The sequence below is a fragment of the Pelobates fuscus genome, chromosome 12 (genome assembly GCF_036172605.1).
Source record: "Pelobates fuscus isolate aPelFus1 chromosome 12, aPelFus1.pri, whole genome shotgun sequence".
In the NCBI taxonomy this organism is placed as follows: Eukaryota; Metazoa; Chordata; class Amphibia; order Anura; family Pelobatidae; genus Pelobates; species Pelobates fuscus.
In genome coordinates, this window is record NC_086328.1 from 91019785 (window position 1) to 91038421 (window position 18637).

The 18637-nt window shown below is 38.1% G+C and overlaps 1 protein-coding gene across 1 annotated transcript in view; it reads right to left on the reverse strand.

Annotated features, from left to right (window-relative positions):
- Nucleotides 1-13042, reverse strand: part of NAALADL1 (N-acetylated alpha-linked acidic dipeptidase like 1) — a 34351-nt gene extending 21309 nt beyond the window's left edge. Inside the window, exons 1-7 of the mRNA XM_063438266.1 lie at nucleotides 12742-13042; nucleotides 10533-10705; nucleotides 9625-9749; nucleotides 6532-6651; nucleotides 4113-4302; nucleotides 2478-2571; nucleotides 65-166 (exon numbers count right to left, since the gene is read on the reverse strand). Of these exons, the coding sequence (XP_063294336.1) occupies nucleotides 65-166; nucleotides 2478-2571; nucleotides 4113-4302; nucleotides 6532-6651; nucleotides 9625-9749; nucleotides 10533-10705; nucleotides 12742-12935 (998 nt within the window). The 5' untranslated portion in view covers nucleotides 12936-13042. The remainder of the gene's footprint in view (nucleotides 1-64; nucleotides 167-2477; nucleotides 2572-4112; nucleotides 4303-6531; nucleotides 6652-9624; nucleotides 9750-10532; nucleotides 10706-12741) is intronic.
- Nucleotides 13043-18637: the final 5595 nt, after the last annotated feature.

Sequence of the window (18637 nt, forward strand, 5' to 3'; positions counted from 1 at the left end):
GCAATTTCATCTCAAAATAAACTGGACAGACAATATGAATTAATACAACAATATCATTATATACTTGTTAGTGTAGATCCCGCCTGCCAGGAAACCAGGTCCTAATTTATATTGGCACCCGAGAGACCCTTGCCAGTCCGATGGTGCATCATCACCTGCCAGCTGACTGAGAGAGCAGAAGAGGAACTCAGAAATATGTTCATTTCACTTTAAATAAAATTGTTCTATTCAAACCTTGTAATATGTTAATATGTTAATATGTTCTTATTGCAAGAATTTTGCCCAGTGGCAAAAACATGTGTTTGCAGGTTGCATAGCTATACATTTGTGGCAAAGTTCTCCTCTGATCAACAAGCTGTCCATATCATATTGGCTGTTATAAGTTATAACCCTGAATACCCTACTTGGCCAAAAGACAACAACAGCAGCTTTAAATATATCTACTGAATGTAACAAAACTACCCGTTTAGGTATAGGAATCCACATCTTTATTGTACTTAATTAAAAAAAAAGATAAAACATTTTTAAATTTTTTTTTTTTTCTGGCTGAGGCAAAAAACATTTTCTTTTATCCCCCAAACCTTCGTATTTAATGATATCCCTAACCCATTCCCATTTACAGTGTATGCTGCTCAGCCCATGTGCTTATACAAATCCATCCGTAGAGAAATAAGACTGCTCTCAGGGTCTCAAAGAAAATAGAGAAAATATTAATTGTATATTTCACAGAAACTGTGTGTACTGTAGGTTATTACAATGAATGACTCTCTGAGAAAAGAATATGCACAGAATTGGCATTAGTCAGACGGAATGTTTGTTCCGGGCTGGCTAATGATGTTGTTGGAGGTGGAGTTACACCTCCGGCAGCAATATTTCAGTATTTGCAGCATTTCATACAGACACATTACACATACAGACTCCAAGCACCATCACCGCATCAAAACTCTAAAGTGGTCATGGTGCTTGAAGTATCTCTTTAAAGGAATACCCTAAGCACCAACACAACTTTTAACTTAATTAAGCAGGTTAATTCCTTGCTCAATTCCTTGATGTTTAGGAGCTAAATCACTTTGTTTATGCTGCCCTAACAACAGGGGCATAGCCAGTACACCAAGACTATTTACAAAAACGCAGGCTGAGTATATGTTTACATACAAACAACCACCAAGAGGGGTTTTAGCCCTCAAATGACTTCTTTACAAAGGACCAAACGGAAGCCTAACCATATGTGAAACCTGCCAGTAAAAAATAAAAAACTATTAAAACATAACTTTTGTTGCATTCTCAATAAAAGATTAGTATTATATTAGGCTAGGAATATAAAACTTAAATTCTTGGCACTATAGTAGCTTCCTATAGTGCCCCCCCTCGCTCGTGTTTCCCCCCCCTCCCCCACAGCGCAGAACTCTTTTGTCACTTTGTCACTCCGCCTTGGCTCTTCCTTCCCCGATGTTACCCGATGTCGGGGAACTAATGTGCATGCTGGCAAGCGCTGCAAGCACATTAGGACAGGCCCATAGGAAAGCATTGTATAATGCTTTCCCATGGGGTTTTCGGTGATGCTGGACGCATGAGGACGTCCAGCGGCAGGTGACAAAAAGTTGCTTTACGACCTGGAAGTCCCGCTAGTGGCTGTCTGGTAAAGTTAACCCCTGGGTAGTAATTATTGCAGTAATAAAAAAACTGCAATAATTACTATTGCAGGGTTAAGGGGTCTGGGACAGTGCACCCAGACCACTTCAATGTGCTAAAATTGTTTGGGTGCCTATAGTGTCCCTTTAAGTTGAAACGTTTGGTAAAAATCAACGTGATGCATGTTGGGTGTCTTTTTCTTCCCTTCCTCTTTGTGTTTGGTTTAACAGGCTGGCAAATAAGTAAGAGTTAGTAATAGGAATAAAGCAATTTTATCACTTGACAGGGTGTAAAATGGTGCAGCCTTGCTCTTCCTGCCAATTCCAGCTTGACTTCTCTTTACCTTGTATTATAAAGATTAGCATCGATCCCTTAGTGGACAGTCAGAATATAGCAAAAGATTATATTACTTGACTCACTCCATTCATGTAGTACCTATTAGTGAAGTCCCTTCTTGAACTATTTGGATGAATTGAGTTTGGTGTGCACATTGAAATTGTGATTTTTTTTTTTTGTATTATTATTATTTGTATTTATTTTTTTAAGAGTAGATGAAAATCTGTTTTTGTCGTTTTAGGTTTTTTGTTTTTTTTAATCTCCACTGATGTCAGGCCGCCTTCTTCTAATTGTTTCTACATACACTAATGAAAAGCTAAATGCACCTTTCATAGTAAAATACTCTATTATTAATGCATTTTTTTTGTAAAAGTATATTTAGAATTTTAAATTATTTGTATTTTTCTCAATTATGACGGTAAATGCTGAATGACATATGAATACATTAAAATAAAAGTTCCTGTTTTTTTTATTCATATTAGAGCAGCTTTTATTGAACCCTTCCTTACCATATCAGTGTCTTAGCATCTTCAAAACCTATTGGCTGAGTAGGAATTGGTGGAATTCCCTTGATGTCGGACTCGTTGATTCTGTAGGTATAATCTGTAAAGTACAGCTTTTTCATTATTGAGACACAATTAGGGCATATGAAGGACAAAGACGTTAAGTTGGCAAAGGTATGTTAGATGTATGATAAGAGTTGAGAAGTTTCTGCAAGTTAATTATCGGGAATTCAAAGTCAAAGTGAATTTCCTATTTAAGACCAAAGTAGCCGAAGCATAGCTGACTTGGAGAAGTTTTCTGTTTGGCTACTTTGGTTTTAAATTTAAAATTAATTTAGAATTCTTGACAATTCTCCATTTGTTGAGTAACCCTCCATCCGTCTGTCCATCCATCCATCTATCCATCCATCCATAGCATAAGACGCATATTAGAAAATGGGACTAGATGGTCTCCAAGTGCCAGAGAGGATGGCTGACTATCACGCCTGACATAGTATAAAGGAAGTTTTCAAAGTGCACTGGAATTACAGTTACTATCCAGATCTAGGAATGAAACATAAAAAATAATGGTGCAGAAGCATCTATCTATCTATCTATCTATCTATCTATCTAAAGTATAGGGAATATAAAAACACTCTAAACAAGCCTAGAGCCAATAGGTGCACATTGGGAAAATGTAGGTGATTTCCAAATATCAATATGCCTACCAAATGGTATACTCATGAGCCTTGTGCCTTTTGGATGTTCAATATCCTTTTTTGGAGCAAATAATAAACATGTAAAATAAATATTTAAAAATATTTTTTATATTTATTTTATATTATTTATAACAGAATAACAGAGAAAAACAGATATATTGCATTGAGTTAAGTACATAAAAGTTTAGTAATCATGCTTTCAAAACATTTCAGCAATTGGTCCGAGTGTGTATCACTAGACCCGTCTGCGGTGTATGTAGTGGATATCTTAGGCACCATATAGTTGTCCACTGGTGAGTGTTTTTTTATATTGCTTCCCAAAACGTCATATTTTTATTTATATATATATATGTTTCTGCACTATTATTTTTTATGTTTCTTTCCTAGATCTGGGTATTAATTGTATTTCCAGCACTCTACCGTATGTATTTTTCATTAATCTTTTGAATGTGAATTTGGGTATTTTGAAACACTGAGCAGTTTTCCACACTATCTACGGAGTATTTAAAATGCATTGTACTTCAGACAGAGTGGCAGAACCTCACTATTTCAGCTATGTCTGGCAGTGCAAGGCTTATCTCAGTAGCTGAGAGTGACTACTGCCCTGCTCTCCTGCTTAGGTGCGTGTGGTTCTTTGTCAAAAATAGTAGAGGTAGGGAACGCTGCCCGGTGGACTTTAGGTAAGAAGTCGAACTTTTCTTAAATGGTTTGACTACTTACTATGGGAAGGGAGGGACAGGGCACTCCTGACACCATAATCAATACAATGTGCTGTAGTGCTTATGGTGCTTGAAATGTTTCTTTAACTGCAGGAGTTTCCTCTGAACAGGAACTAAAATGCAGGATATGAGGAGTATTAAAATGGAGAACTGGTATAAGAAATAATAGCATCAAGCAAAAGAAAATTGTTTGCAAAAGGGAACAGAATATGTTTTTTGTTTACTTTTTGCTGGAGAAAAAAATGTGAGCAGGTCTCCAAAATCTTCAGTGTAGGAGCCTCTTTCTACCCCTGAAGGAGGCATATACCAAGAATGTGGGTATGTTTGTGAGGGGTCCGCATTCCCATCGTTGATATCTTTGGGGTCTGTATATACAATTAGACCAACCACCCCAAAATGGTGAGCATTGATTGCCTGCAAATAATAAAACATGTTTTAATCAGGAGTTGTGTATCAAAATTGACAATATAGTGAAATGCTGTATCTAGATATCACAATGAACGTAACTGCAAACACAAAAGGTATTTCCTGGATAACTAAGGCAGCATATACTAATGGTTTACTTTTCCACTTACTTTAGAGAGGCCAGGAAAAAAAGACTAATCGTTAAAAGGAGGTCCAGATCATGTGATTAACAGTCTTTTTCCTGTCTTATACATCTAAGAGATGCTTGTAATCATATGCTTGTTTCTTCAGACTCACTTTAATTTCCTTAGATTTGTAGTCAACAAATACCATTTCCAGTTTTAGGCAAATACAGCTACCAAAACCTTTGCAAGAGTTCTGGTGGCTATCTTTGCCAGACTGAGGACCCTGGGCAAATCTTTATTTCACTATTCGGGTGATATCCGGTTCATGGCCCCAGACATCCAGACCACCCAACATTAGAGAAATTTCACCCTTCAGGAATCCCAACTTTTTTGTGGTTGATAAATTATTCAAAACACAGTCTGAATCTGTGTTAACACATGGACTGCCTGGGAGTTGACTTCATTACAGATCAGGACACTTTTTTTCTCTGTCCCACGGAAGGACACAGCAATTGACAGCATTCCTCTCAAACTTCATGAGTTACAACGTTGTGATAGTAAGGGTCTATATACACATCTTCAAGATCTTAAACTCCATAATTGGTCTTGTGAGGTAGGCACCTAAGAGTTCTATTAAAGGTTTCTCCTGTTAAAATTACAGGATGGATTATAGAACAGAATGGATTGTTTGTAACCACTGGCCACCTTGTCTAAAATCTAGAGATTTTCTGTGGGGTTCAAGTCAGGTAAAAGTGATGGCCACTGTAGAATTTTACAGGTCTTCTGCAACCAAGCCTTGGTGAAATTTGAGGTATGCTTGGGATCATTATCTTGTTTGAAATTCCAATGACGCCCAAGTTCAGCTTCCTCATAGACGGCGTGATGTTTTCTCCTAGGATTTCCTGATACTTCGATGAATCCTTCATGCCTTCCACATGCTGCTGGTTTCCAGTGCCAAAAGAGGCAAAGCAGCCCCAGAGCATCACCAAGCCACCCCACTTAACTGTGGGCAGATTGTTCTTTTCAACATATGCTTCATTTTTCTTCCTCCAGACATACTGCTCAGCCATTGGGCCAAAAGGTTCCAGTTTTGTTTTTCTGCTCCACAGAACAATATTCCAAAACCTCTATGGCTTTTTTAAATATGATTTTAAGTATATTGGAGCTGACTTTCTTGTGCTTTTGAGTCAGTAGTGGTGTATGTCTTGGAGTTCTGGCATGGAAACCTTCTGAGTTTTGTCCACGCATTACTGTGCTCACTGAAACCTCAGAGCCTGTTTCCACCAATTCTTGCTGCAGGTCTTTTGCAGTCAAAAGACTGCCTTCTCAGAAAGCTGGTTGTTGAAATTGATTGCTTCCTTCCCCCGTCCAGCTAGTGTAGCCACTGTTTCTCCAACCTTGAACTTGCAAACTATGCTTCCAACAGTGTCTCTAGGAACATTCAGTGCCTTCTCTATCATTTTGTATCCTGTTCCTTGTTTGTGAAGTTTGATAATCTTTTCTCTTAACTTTGAGGACCATTCTTTTGACTTAGCCATATTTATAAAATGCAGTCAAACGTGACACTCCACAAACCCCTTGCCAGTTAAGGTATTTCAAGTGTTCCATCTTAGCACACCTGGTGCAACTAATGAAGCCCTTGATTAGTTGCATCAGGTGTGCTTGAGGCAACACCTGTTTTGCATATTTGTGCTGTTCCGAGGGATTTTATTTAGGTCGTTGAATAATTTTGAGACTGGAAAAGTCATTATAAGTTGCATTTTCAGTTAAATTTGGGGAAACCGCTTGAAGCATTTGTTGTGTTGAGCTATTTCAATTGCTTTTGTTTGATTTGTTCATTGCAAACAGCTGAAAGTCTGTACATTTGGACAATAAACCTGATTTTCAATGGGGGTCGAATAATTTTAATTATAACTATAAAAAAAAATATATATAAAAATATATATATATAAAAATATATTATGTAAATATATTTGGAAGTCCAGGCCAAATCCCTCGGCCTCGCACTTTTCCCTCTGGTGTGTGAAATGTAAGGCAGTAAGGCACAGTGTAGTGTTTATTGTATATTCAATGTCAATGCATATCTAAAAGAAATACTCATATAATGACTCACCTTAGTGGATCTGCCTGCTCCCCCGTAGCGTACAATGGCAATAGTTCCTGTCAGATTTATCTTTTTACTCAGAGATTCAAAGTCACTCATTTTACCTTGATTGGCATATACCAGCTTCCCCTAATAGATGGAAGACACATGTCAGAATTGGAACCGTAGCAAAAACAACTATTGATTATTAAAAGGTACAAGTTATTATAATTATAACACTACTTTAGATTGCACACTACTCTACAAGCACTCATCTCCAGGTTCAACCAATATACCAGTGGCACTAGAATTACCACTTTTTATATCAATATGCATCAATATACATCGTTATCATGTGATATCTCACTATACCAGCACTGTACGTATCAGATTCTGTGGTCTTTAATTCTGTAATGGAATACAGTTTGTCAGGGCCCCTCCCACTTGATGCCTGTCTGAAGAAGTCTGTCCTGTTTCATAGCTTTTACACATGCCCAGTGCACTGTAAAAAGGAATTTCAGGAAACTTCCATTCACTTGCAATTTGGGCAGCAGGTCCAGCTGCCCACGAATAGAGGCATGCTATAGAGTTCTATTCAGGGGCATCATTGGCTCATAGCATCAGAGGGTGTGGTTACAAGGCCCGCATGAGTGAAAAGCAAGAAGCCAGTTTGGAAAAAAGGTCAGAGAGAAGTCAACAGCAGCAGCAGCTCCTGGGCCCTGTAAAATGTAAGTTTGTAATATTCTCCTTTTCTCTCTGCCATTATCATCACTCTGTTTGATCGAGGTGTTAATTGGCAAGGGTATTTTAAAAATGTTCATACAACACCAAGGAAGGAAAGAATATGGCACATATTTGTGACAGACAGCAATGTACTATCTGTCATGAACAGTTTAAATAGTTCATCGTGAACATTGCAGAGTGTCAGTTCAGCTGCCCAGTGGTCACAGACTCCTTTTAGAGTGCTCTTTGCTTGACCCTGTAGTTGAGACCTGAGACAAGCTGTGGTTAATTTCAAAATTAAGGGGTCTTCTCCTTGGCCAGGAGTCTATCTAGTGGGAGGGACCTCTCTGCCTTCTGTCTTTCTTCTTGTATCCTGCTCTCTCCTGAGGTCCTCCCACCCTCTCTGTTTGTTTGTGTCTCCAGTTTATATGTTTGTATTGCTACCAGAGGGTATTGAGAGGGATAACCATGTGGTGACTGGCCAAAACTTGCTAGCCAGCCACCCCATTAAAGAGTTTAAAAACTTTGTGCCTGCCTCTTTTGTTCCTGAAGATGGTGCCTAAACCAGACAGTTGAGATGTCCCGCTTCAAGGTAGTCTCTTGCAGCACCCACAGTCTGATTGACGCTCACTATGCCATCTATTGAGCTTTCACAGACTCTTTTTCTCTGTTTACCTATGTTTTCTCTTGCCTCCTATTCTCCATCTTACTGTCACAGTATGCAGTGCCCATTATGCAGAGGTGAGTCCTATGATTTTTATCAGGGGCTCAACTCTCTTTTATGTGGGGGTTTGAATACCTTAAAGTGTCAGATATTAAAATGCAAATCACACAACGGAACAGTATTTTCACTAATGTTAATGCCGAGGCAGATGTTCCTCCTAAAAATCTTTGGCATTATATTTTCCTATTATTATATTGAGGCATTACTCCGTTTACGTATTTGATTGAGGTATGGTACTACTGAATAATTGTATAATTGCATAATATTTTATTCCATGTAAAATGTAAACTTTGGGCTCTTGTCTATGCCTCTATTCAAATGTTCTGCTTTCTTGATGTTTGTTATTGCAAAAATAAAGAATTTAAAAAAATGAAAACTATTAAAACCAAACGCATTTCCTGAGAGCTCCGCGTGCTTACTTGAAAATGTTTAGTTCTTATTGCTACTAATTGGGTACAGACCAAGCAACTGATGCCTGGGAAGAATATGGGGGGAGATGGTCTTGTAAGCCTCAGACTCATAGAAGCAGAAGTCAATAACATTGGCTATTGGCCTCCTTCTTTCCTAGTCAACTAGGCCATAAATGGCTGACCTGAAAATGGATTCCCTGCAAGGTTTCATGTCAACCATAGCTGACGACAGCCTAGATATGTCAGAAAGAAAATCCTGACTGAGGTGCAGCCTAATACAAACCACAATGAGAAATTAGTCTTATTTTGCCTCAAAATGGGGCATTTCCACTTTAATGGTAGGAATCAAGGCTTTCCTTGCCACAGAAATGATAGTTCTCAAGGCAAACCCCAGTGAAGATGTTATTCAAGGGGTCCACATAAAGGAAGACTCCATTACAATTCAAATATGAGTTGCGTAAAACCTGTACTTTCTTAACCTCAAGGTGGAACAGCTTGAGGACAGAGTCAACAAAATATAAAAGTAAGAGGCATACCTGATTCCACTGACCTGGGGGAACTTCTGCAATGTATAGAATGTTTATTATCTACGTACGCTTCTACCACCCAAGCAAGACAAAGGTCTCACATTAAATGGGCTATATCACCTTCCCAGACCTCCAAATGCTCAACTGTAAGTGCTGCAGGATTTTTTAATGATCTTCAAGACAGACACTGATAAAGATATTTATTTAAATGCGGTGAAAGGGCAAACTCCTTTTATTCTTTAGCAACATTCTCATGTTTTTGTTTTTTTATGACCAGTGTCGCTCCACCGTACAGTGGCTTCCATCCTTAAAGACAGTATCTAGACAATTACAAGAAACATTCCCTATCAGTGGGGAACACCCCGATCTTTATTAGTCAACAGTGGAGGCCGCAGGTATAAACTGACATCAGTGGCGGAGACTCACGTCTTTCTGCAATTTTGGGATATCCATAATTCTGCTCCGTTGCATGGAGGACCACTACCATCACACACCTGAGATGTTGACAATTTCCAGTCTTTGTTCCTAACAATTATCTGCTCCATGATACGGGTCAACACTGGTGTCTCATCTGATGGACTTTACTTCCTGCTGCATGTTCATATTTCAAATGTATTGTTTATGAAACATCAACCTTTTCCTGGCAAAGTTTTAATTGCAACTCAATCCTAATTTCGAGCGGACATTACATGGAATGCTAGTAAATAATGCAACTTTAAATTCACTATATAGTAATTACCTTAGGGTTTCCCTTTGGTGCATAAGCAGCATAAGGTTTAGTTACTTCGGGATCTGATTGATCATTTTCATTGAGATTTTCTTCTGTTAAGCGGGATGTAAATACACTTGCACCAGTGGGTGTTACTGTGAAAAAAATAAGAAGCATGACAGTGATATAACCTTCAAGGTACAGGATAAAATGTATCCATGATACTGACCGATAAAAACAGTTAAAAGAATAAAAACAACTTATAAGCAAGAATGGTAAAATAAAGAAAACAGAAAAAATCAAAATGGACTTTAAGCAGAGTTCCTCTTCAGTTTTTGTATAATGCAAATTAGGGTACCCACACAAGCAAACAGAGGAGTCAATTTACCGAGTGACAGAAATCATCTATTTTTTTTATATCTACTTTAAATACTGTCTTGTTTCTTTCCTTCCAAGTTATGAACATTTTACATTGCACATACACCTGGAAATTGTTTAAAACAATTATAATAAAGTGGCAACTACTTCAGGTACAACTGGTTAAATGTATCAATTCTTTACATTTTCTGCAACATTCCTGAACTTTTAAATACATTTAATACTTCCTGTCCTGTCTAAATGTTATATACTGAGGTCTTCCGTCTAATGTTTCTTGTAATATTACTATACCATGAACATTATGGCAGATGTAGTCTACAACATCTGTAGTGCTAAAGGTTGCCTACCCCTATTAGTCCAACGTATAATTTTTTAGTACGTTATAATTATACTAATAATACATAATTTGCAAAAAAAATAACAAAAATCTAACAAATCACAATCACGTTTATGCATGGTGATGGTATACCTGCGTTTGAATCTTGACATCTTATAAGATATTGACAGTAACTGAAATAATAGATATAGAACCTATAAAATGCAACAAATTAATAACTTACACACTTTAATGTTGTTTGGATTATTTTTGTCAGGAAAGGATAAATAGACATCATATATCTCCTCCTTAGCTTCATCTAGCCCAGAGTCTTTGTCCGTCCATCGCTGGAGAATCCATTTTACTAACGCTGTATCTCCGTCAGTTGTGGCCATGTGAGGTCTCTTTGAAAGTACCCTGTCGAAAAAATGTAGAGTAACATTAAATCAAACTAGGAGTGGACATAAGTCTTAGAGTGTGGCCAGATAGTAACGTGACATTCCAGACAAGGTGCAGGTAAAAATTGATCCCAGCATGTTTCTTATAAACACAGCCAGATCTTGCCAGATCTATGACTTTCTTATTATAACAAAGTCAGATCATTTTATCCTTAAAAAAATCTGCAATAGGATCATGCTACATCTACTAGTATGGCTGGCAGGTATCTACTCTGCTGAAAAACACAGTGTCCAGGGAAAATAAAGGTGGCGGCGAGTTAGCAAGATGTTCTTGATCTTCCTGCCTGCTCCATTGCGTGCCCTGTGCCTAGTGCAGTGATTCCTGGAGCTGGGATATGAAATCACTCCAGCTCTGGCCTGCAAGGGAGCAGTGGGGAACAGCATGAAGATCAAAGCTTCCAGGAAAAGGACCCACACCAGCTCTTCCAAAGTTAGGGAGGCTGGGTGGGCCAAGAATAAACCACATAAAAAAAACCACACAAAAAATAATAAAAATGATCCCTAGTTACGCCACTACTTATTATATTTCTCTATGTATTCTAATATGAAAGTATCCAAATGGATTTCTACAAAAAAATAATGCAATGATTTGGTTTTTATGTACACCTTTCTAGACATTTGTTTGTAACAGTATTACTATACTATTAAATTAACACACCAGGCACCATTGCCACTTCAGCTGCAGAGTTTAGCTCATTAAATGAAAGTTATAAACTGATTCTCTGAGCCAATCAGCTAAGCCCTGGATTGCAGGGATTAGCTCAGGATAGTTAACTGAATTCCAGTTTAGGAACTTCCAGTCTCTGGCACTCATATTGGAGGCATGGAGTCACTACCAGCTGACACCAGGTAAAAGTACACTACTTTCAATGGGACGAAGGGGCACCTGGGCACTTCACCCCCCCCCCCTCCCCCATGGTGACTTACCTGTTTGCATGTTAGAACCCAGAGGTGCGTGAGAAGGGATGAGCACTAGACCTGAATCTCTCCCTCCTTATTACTTCCATATTCCTGTTCAGCTCATTCAGCAGGTCCTATCAGATAAACCCACCTGGAGCCACTCTACTTGTGTACTGTTCCACATGCAAAAGTTCAAAATGGCGGGTCTATTGAATATCTCCCAAAACTTCAATGTAATGAGTGGTGTGGCCCTCCAGAGTAAAGAATAAACTGTGACTAACCTGGTACACCGTGGTAGAGTTCTGACATCTTTTATAATGACTCAATGTTGAATGTTGCACAGGTTCAACAGGTATTTTTATACATGATCACTGCCTATTGGCTTATACGTATTTTTGTTGAGTTCCTCGTTCAAACACGCTTATATTTTATGTGTCTATGCTGTTGAACCTGTGGATTACTCAACAATGTCCATCAAGATTTTAGGTTCCTCTACAGGTCTCCTTACGCATGCAGAATGAATTGCAACAGGCATCTTTGTGATAGCAGATGGAAAATGGGAAAATATGGCAGCGGTGTATTAGTTAGTATTACATCATGCAAGAGCCTTATTATTCTGTCTGCATTAAATCTGCTGTAAGTAGTCCATTCTCTCAGATCTCAAACTCTATCAATTGTGAATTAAGACACATGGGTTTATTTACTTAGCAAGGAATCGTGGAGGATTGACAAGAGAATTGCAAATGTTATGACAAAATAACCAAGATGGAAAAATCGAGATTACTTCCAATTTAGCTATTTTTTCGCAACCTTTGTACTTCTTTTGCCAATTCTCTACAATTCCAAATTTAATGAATAAGAAACCTTTAGTGTGCCTTTGTCAATCATTTTCAATGAAACAAATTATTAAAGAGAACACCCTTCAAATGTCCCTGTCTTCACACTATGTCATGCTAGATCCATTAGTCACCAAGAAAGGACAAATAAAAAAATATGATCACTGTGCTGAGAAGAGGTCATCCTTCTGGTGCAGTCAGTAATCTTGCTTCAGCATATAAACAGTTTGGTTTCAAAGTATGTCACAGTCTTTCTTACTTCAAATTATTTTCTATCTCCTTGTTATCCACTTCTTTGATAAACTCCTTGATGAATTTTTCATCAATATCCTGAGATAGTTCATCCACCCATTTCGGGGATTTCTTGGAGATGCCAAAGTGGCCAATAAGCAAGCCAATGGCCAGTATAACGGCTCCTCCAAACACCCCACCAACAATTTTCCATACATTCATCCTTCCTCGATGATCTGAAGCTGTAAGAGATTTTCATCTCTGGTTCCAAACTATTTATACCAATCCTATATCATTATATGACCTTGAATTTCATACAAGCTTTGATAACAGCTGAGTTACATATTATGAAGAAGACGCTCAATAATATTTTACTTTGTGATAGAAACTCAACCAGTGCCCTTTGCCCCATGGCACATGTAGCTGAAATACAATGAGCACAGCATTTATTGGAGGTGAGCAGTTAATGTTTATTAGCTAGGTATTTACACTTGACCATGAGTACACATTTTAAAATTAACCAGCTGTGTCTATCGTATCTGAGGAAATTAATTAACATTACTATATTACATAATGATGACTATCTGCACACTGATAAAAAAAAAGACAGGGCAATATAACAATTGCATTTTATGTTTAGCCTGGCAAGGATTTATTAAGATATGCTAAGGGTAATACAAGAATCCACCTTTGAATCTTAAGATTAAGTTTTAACCAAAATATAAATAAGTCTTAAAGGGGCACATGGTGTATTTTATGTAGATGTGCTGACTGACTCCTGTAGTAATGTGTTAAAAGTTGTTATCTCAGTTAAGCAATTGGCTTAGTGTTATAAAGATAGATGGCCATCTAATGATTTTTTATTTGAAAGCTGAATGATTACATATCTGTAAATGTGAACAACTTGATTGTACCCTTTCAAATGCAAATTTTTGACGTTTGTCAATCTCACTTTTTGTTTGTTCAAAGAATCCAAAAGAAATGATTTCTAACTAATCAACCGATGTGGGCTAAATTAATTAAAATGTACATGATGTGAACAAACAGCTGAGATAATGGAGGAATACAGCAAGTTTTATAGGCTACACATAGGAGAGTACTTGCTCGTTCGTATAAATAGCCCCAACTGCCTGCCATCATGATGTACTTTTTGTTTTGGAATAACTGTAAGGCAAAGTGTAAGCACTATAACTACTTCAATGGTCGGAAGTGGTTATGGTACCAGGAGTCCAAGAGTGCCAGGTCCCTCATTGCTGCTAAATAGTTTATTCACCATGTAGCAGAGATGTGCGGTCCTTGGCAGCCTGTGGTCCCAAATTCTAACATAACCCAACTCTGTGTTCGCCTCTCTTTTATTAGGCTAGATTTTATGCTCTCCTTCACATACAGGGCCACCCCTCCCCTTTCTTGCCTTCTCTATCTTTGCTATATAAATAGTACTATAGCCCTTGTTACACCTCCCCTGGCTGTAACTGACACAACCTGCATGAAAATGTTTTTTATTATTTTCAGTCAGATGTTAACTTGCTTTAGAAGGTTGTATCCCCTGATCTGTAAATTGAACTTTAATCACACACAGACCTGCAGAGTCTATAAGGCCATTAACAGAGCAGGATATAATAAATTCTAATTTAAACATAATGTGAAATAAAGGAAGTGCAAACATAAGAGGTCTCTTTACAGGAAGTGTTTGGGAAGGTTGTGTAACACATGCAGGGAGGTGTGCCTAGGGCTGTATAAACAAAGTGATTTAACTCCTAAATGGTAGAGAATTGAGTCTTGAGACTGCAGGGGAATGATCTATACACCAAAACTGCTTCATTAAGCTGAAGTTGTTTTAGTGCCTATAGTGTCCCTTAAAGTATAATATACATATATCCTTAGTCTACTCTCCACATTTCAATGACTCCTTTATTGATTAATTACAGAGGGAAGTGGAAAATAATGGAAGAAACTAATAGTCCATTAGTCATTATGAATAGAAGCAGAAAGAGGTAAAATAAATATAGAAGGACAAATGGCACTTAATACTTTGGAGAGTCAATGTGTAAATACAGTTCAAAAAAACTGGAGGGTCAGTAGTGGTTTTAAACTCTAGTGCTACTTAAAGGACAACTCTAGTCACCGTAACAACAATCTAAATGACGTTGTTATGGTGTCAGGGGGATTTAAATGTGTTCTCAAACTCCAAAGTTTGCCTCCAGCGCTGATAAACAGGTCCCCCAGGTGGCAGAAGGCAGAAGGTAAGAGTGCACTTTCATTTAGATGAAGTTGTTATGGTGACTGGAGTGTCCCTTTAAACAAAGTGGTTTCTCAATATACCTTGAACAGTAACTATCTTGGCTTGTCACTTATTAACAGACTGAAGAAACATTTTACTTTTGTAAGGTTCAGTATAGGTCAGGACTTGTTTTGAGTTTAAAAGAACACTGTAGCACTTACCTTAAGGTAAGAGAGTGCCCTTGGGCCTCCTAGCACCATAATAGGTTGTTATTTGTGCCTTTAAAGAGGGAATGGAAGAAAAGAATAGCAGTATTTTTTGTATTTTTTTTAAATTCTTTATTTTTACTCGATAGACAAAGCAAGTATACATTAACTGTTGAGCTTTCGCAGAAGCCAACTGAGATACAGTTCACGAAAAAATACTCAATTTGAACAATACAGACCGAGTGGTATAACACACACCCATTCCTGGACCTTTTGTGGCTTGCCTCCTATCGAGGGTAATTTTAATTTATTGAAATATGGAGCAGGTTTGTCAATGACCTATGGAGTCCTTTTCGATCAGCCCGAGGGCTTATCTGTTCCTTCAAACCTTTCAATCATGTCTGGTAAATATTAAAAATAAAAAAAGGCTGCCCTCCCCTGAAATCAGGGGGGCGGCTCTAATGAAAAAGAGAAGAAAGCTCAAGCTAAGAGAGGAATAGTGAAAGAAACAAAAAATTAGTAACAGAAAGAGACGAGTAAGAAGAAGAAAATAGGCATAGGGGAAGGGGGGAGGGATAAAAAGGGGGGGGGGGACAGAGGGTCCCACGAGGGTGATACCATATCCCTCAGTAGGGGGCTTCTGTTGTCGCTATTGTCGTTTCGGATCCATTCTCTCTAACCATTAAGAATAGCAGTATTTTTGTTATAAAATTATTTTTTTGTTATAAAATCAGGGCGACTTAGTGAGTATAATTAGGAAAATAAGATTATAGCATTTTTTTAAATAGTAAAACACACTGCTACTAGTGAAGCAAACCTAAAAATGTTTTTTTTTTTTAAATGATTGAAAAAAAAATAAACAATTAAACACAAGCAAAAATAAAATAAAAGCCAAGTATTGGAAATAAAAAAAAACAAAGCTTTTCATTATCTTACACTAGGCCCAATGCTCCATATAAATGTTTAAAATAAAAAAATATATATCTGTAAGGTTTTATGACAATATCCAGAGTTGTGCACATGGCAATAGAATGTACAACTTGCTGATCATGATATGGGGAAGGGTCACCCAGAAGCCAAAGAGCATGTTCATTTCTCCACTCTTCCCATATCTCATATGTTTACTCTCCCGCCATCTTGGTTAAAATATCTAGATTATTTCTAACTACTGGATTTTTTATTTATATTTTAATTTTTGGTGTGGTTTTTAAAAAATGTTTATTTATTTGTAAAGGCTAAACGGTAATACTTGGAAAAATTTCCACTCAAGGCCAGAATAACATTGGAGGGGAAACTTCAGTCACATATATTGCAACAGGCCTAAGCTGCTAAATTTTTAAATGAAAAAATAAAATAAAAAAATGATCTTCCGCTGTTATGAACTGCTCAATACCACATTCATATTATTTTGCTCTGGGTCACGGATGTCTACCCTGGTCTAGTTGAGTAATATGGGGGACTCTGTCCATAACACATGAAATGCCAGAGGTAGCTTTAGCATTGTCTATACCAATCTTTAATATTGCTTTCTTTGTGCTTGGGCCTCCTTCTGAAAGTGTTTTTTATATTTTTGAAATATGCAGTTTATAAATGCACATGGGGATGGTTTTATTTATGGCTGCAAAGTCTCGTTGCCAGAGGAGGTTAGTGACTATTTCATATCTTGCAGATTCAAACTGTGGCCCAGATCTACGTTCTCTTCCCAAATGTAAAACTTACTGCTTTTTCTTCTATTTCTTTTTTTTTTTTTCCCATTCTTTATTTTTCTCAGAATAAGGAAAAAACATGCATTGTAAACCAAGATACAGACAGTTAGTAGAGTGGCACAGTGGTTTACACTTTGAGATTTTCAGGAAGGGGGGTCCTGGATCAGAGTGAGAAATAGTACATCGTATTTGACATAATTGCATCTGGAGGTACATTACATTACTTATTTGTGCATGGGGTAAGAATGACACAGTATAAGGTCGTTTAGGAGGCATAACCAGGACCGTTAGGTACTGAGAGGAGAGACCTATGGTAGTGGTATAGTGGTTGCATCACTCAGCTGTGCACAGGTTCTCACGTCGGTCAGGGCCATGTATCAGTTAGGTGTGGTACCCTTTCCTTGGTTTCTTCTTCTCCCCACCTTCCCCCCCAATAATATCTTCTCATTTGGTATACTTTACACCAAAAAAATGACTTGTTCAATATTACTTTTAGTTCAGGCAGATCTCACATTTCCAAAATAAAAAGCAAGTCTCCAGTCTCCTTGTGCGCAAGATTAGACATCCCAGGGTTGCTAGTCCGGGGATCTAGGAGGCAACTTCAAAAGCATTCCATGACCAAGAAGGATGTGCATATAACTCCCATAATCCCTATTGCCAGGGTTCCCAAAATAAGAGACTGTTGCACTGTTTATGTTACCGTTTGTGAGGTTTATGTGAAATAAACTCTTGTGCAGGTTACATATGTACACGTATTCAAAAAACACTTAATTGAAATTGCATTTTTCTCTAATGGGTGTTCACTGCTTTTAGTTGGCAGCTGATGAACACATGTTACTACTGCTGAGCTTAATGGCAAAACATTGATTGACCTTGGAAGGACTACTGCTAGCTCTGCTGGGAAAGAGGTCTGTCAGGTTTATTCACTAAAGTGTAAATTGTCAGAAATGTCAAATTATAGCGCAAGATAGCCAAACTAAACCAAAACTCAACTGCAGAATTTTTAAATGTTTCATATATTTGTATATAATGTCAAATTCTCTTTGAATACCTGACAATTCACACTTTAGCGGATAGAATGCAGTCATAACATTAAGCCAATGACTGTATGCATTCCATCACATACTGTATACATACAGATGCAATTACAACATACATTGTCTGTGTTTGACATATGACATGCAAGTATGGGTATGATGGCATGAATAGGCTGAAACACAAAATCAAGATACTCTGCACACAGGTTCCACCTGTCGTGATCCGTGTAAACCAGGGATAGTCAACATTTTAATACCTACCGCCCACTTTTGTATTTTTGTTAATGATAACATTTTCTTACTGCCCACCAGTGCCACAGTAACTAATTTTATAGCGCCAGTCTGATGGGTGAGGGGAGCAGTGCGTGGGTGAAGTGCAGGGGGGGGGGGGGGAGTGTGTGTGAGGGGGTAGTGCGTGTGAGTGGTGGAAGTCTGTGTGAGGTGTGGAGTGTGTGTGTGTGAGAGGGGTGTAGTGTTTGTGTGAGGAATGTAGTGTGACTGAGGAGTGTAGTATGTGCGAGGTTTGTAGTGTGTGTAAAGGGTGCATATGGTCAATGCTGTGTGTAGGTGGGTGAGATGTAAAACTCTATCTTAATGTCTTCTTCTCCCATCTTCTTACCTTTTATCAGGGAGGGGGAACATAATGCTGCAAGCCCTGGTGGGGCGGTGGTGGCATGTTCCTCCAGCTGCAGGCTGACTCTCCTGTCCTCCTGTGAGCACAGCACTGTATCAGAGTGTTGCCATGGTAACACGC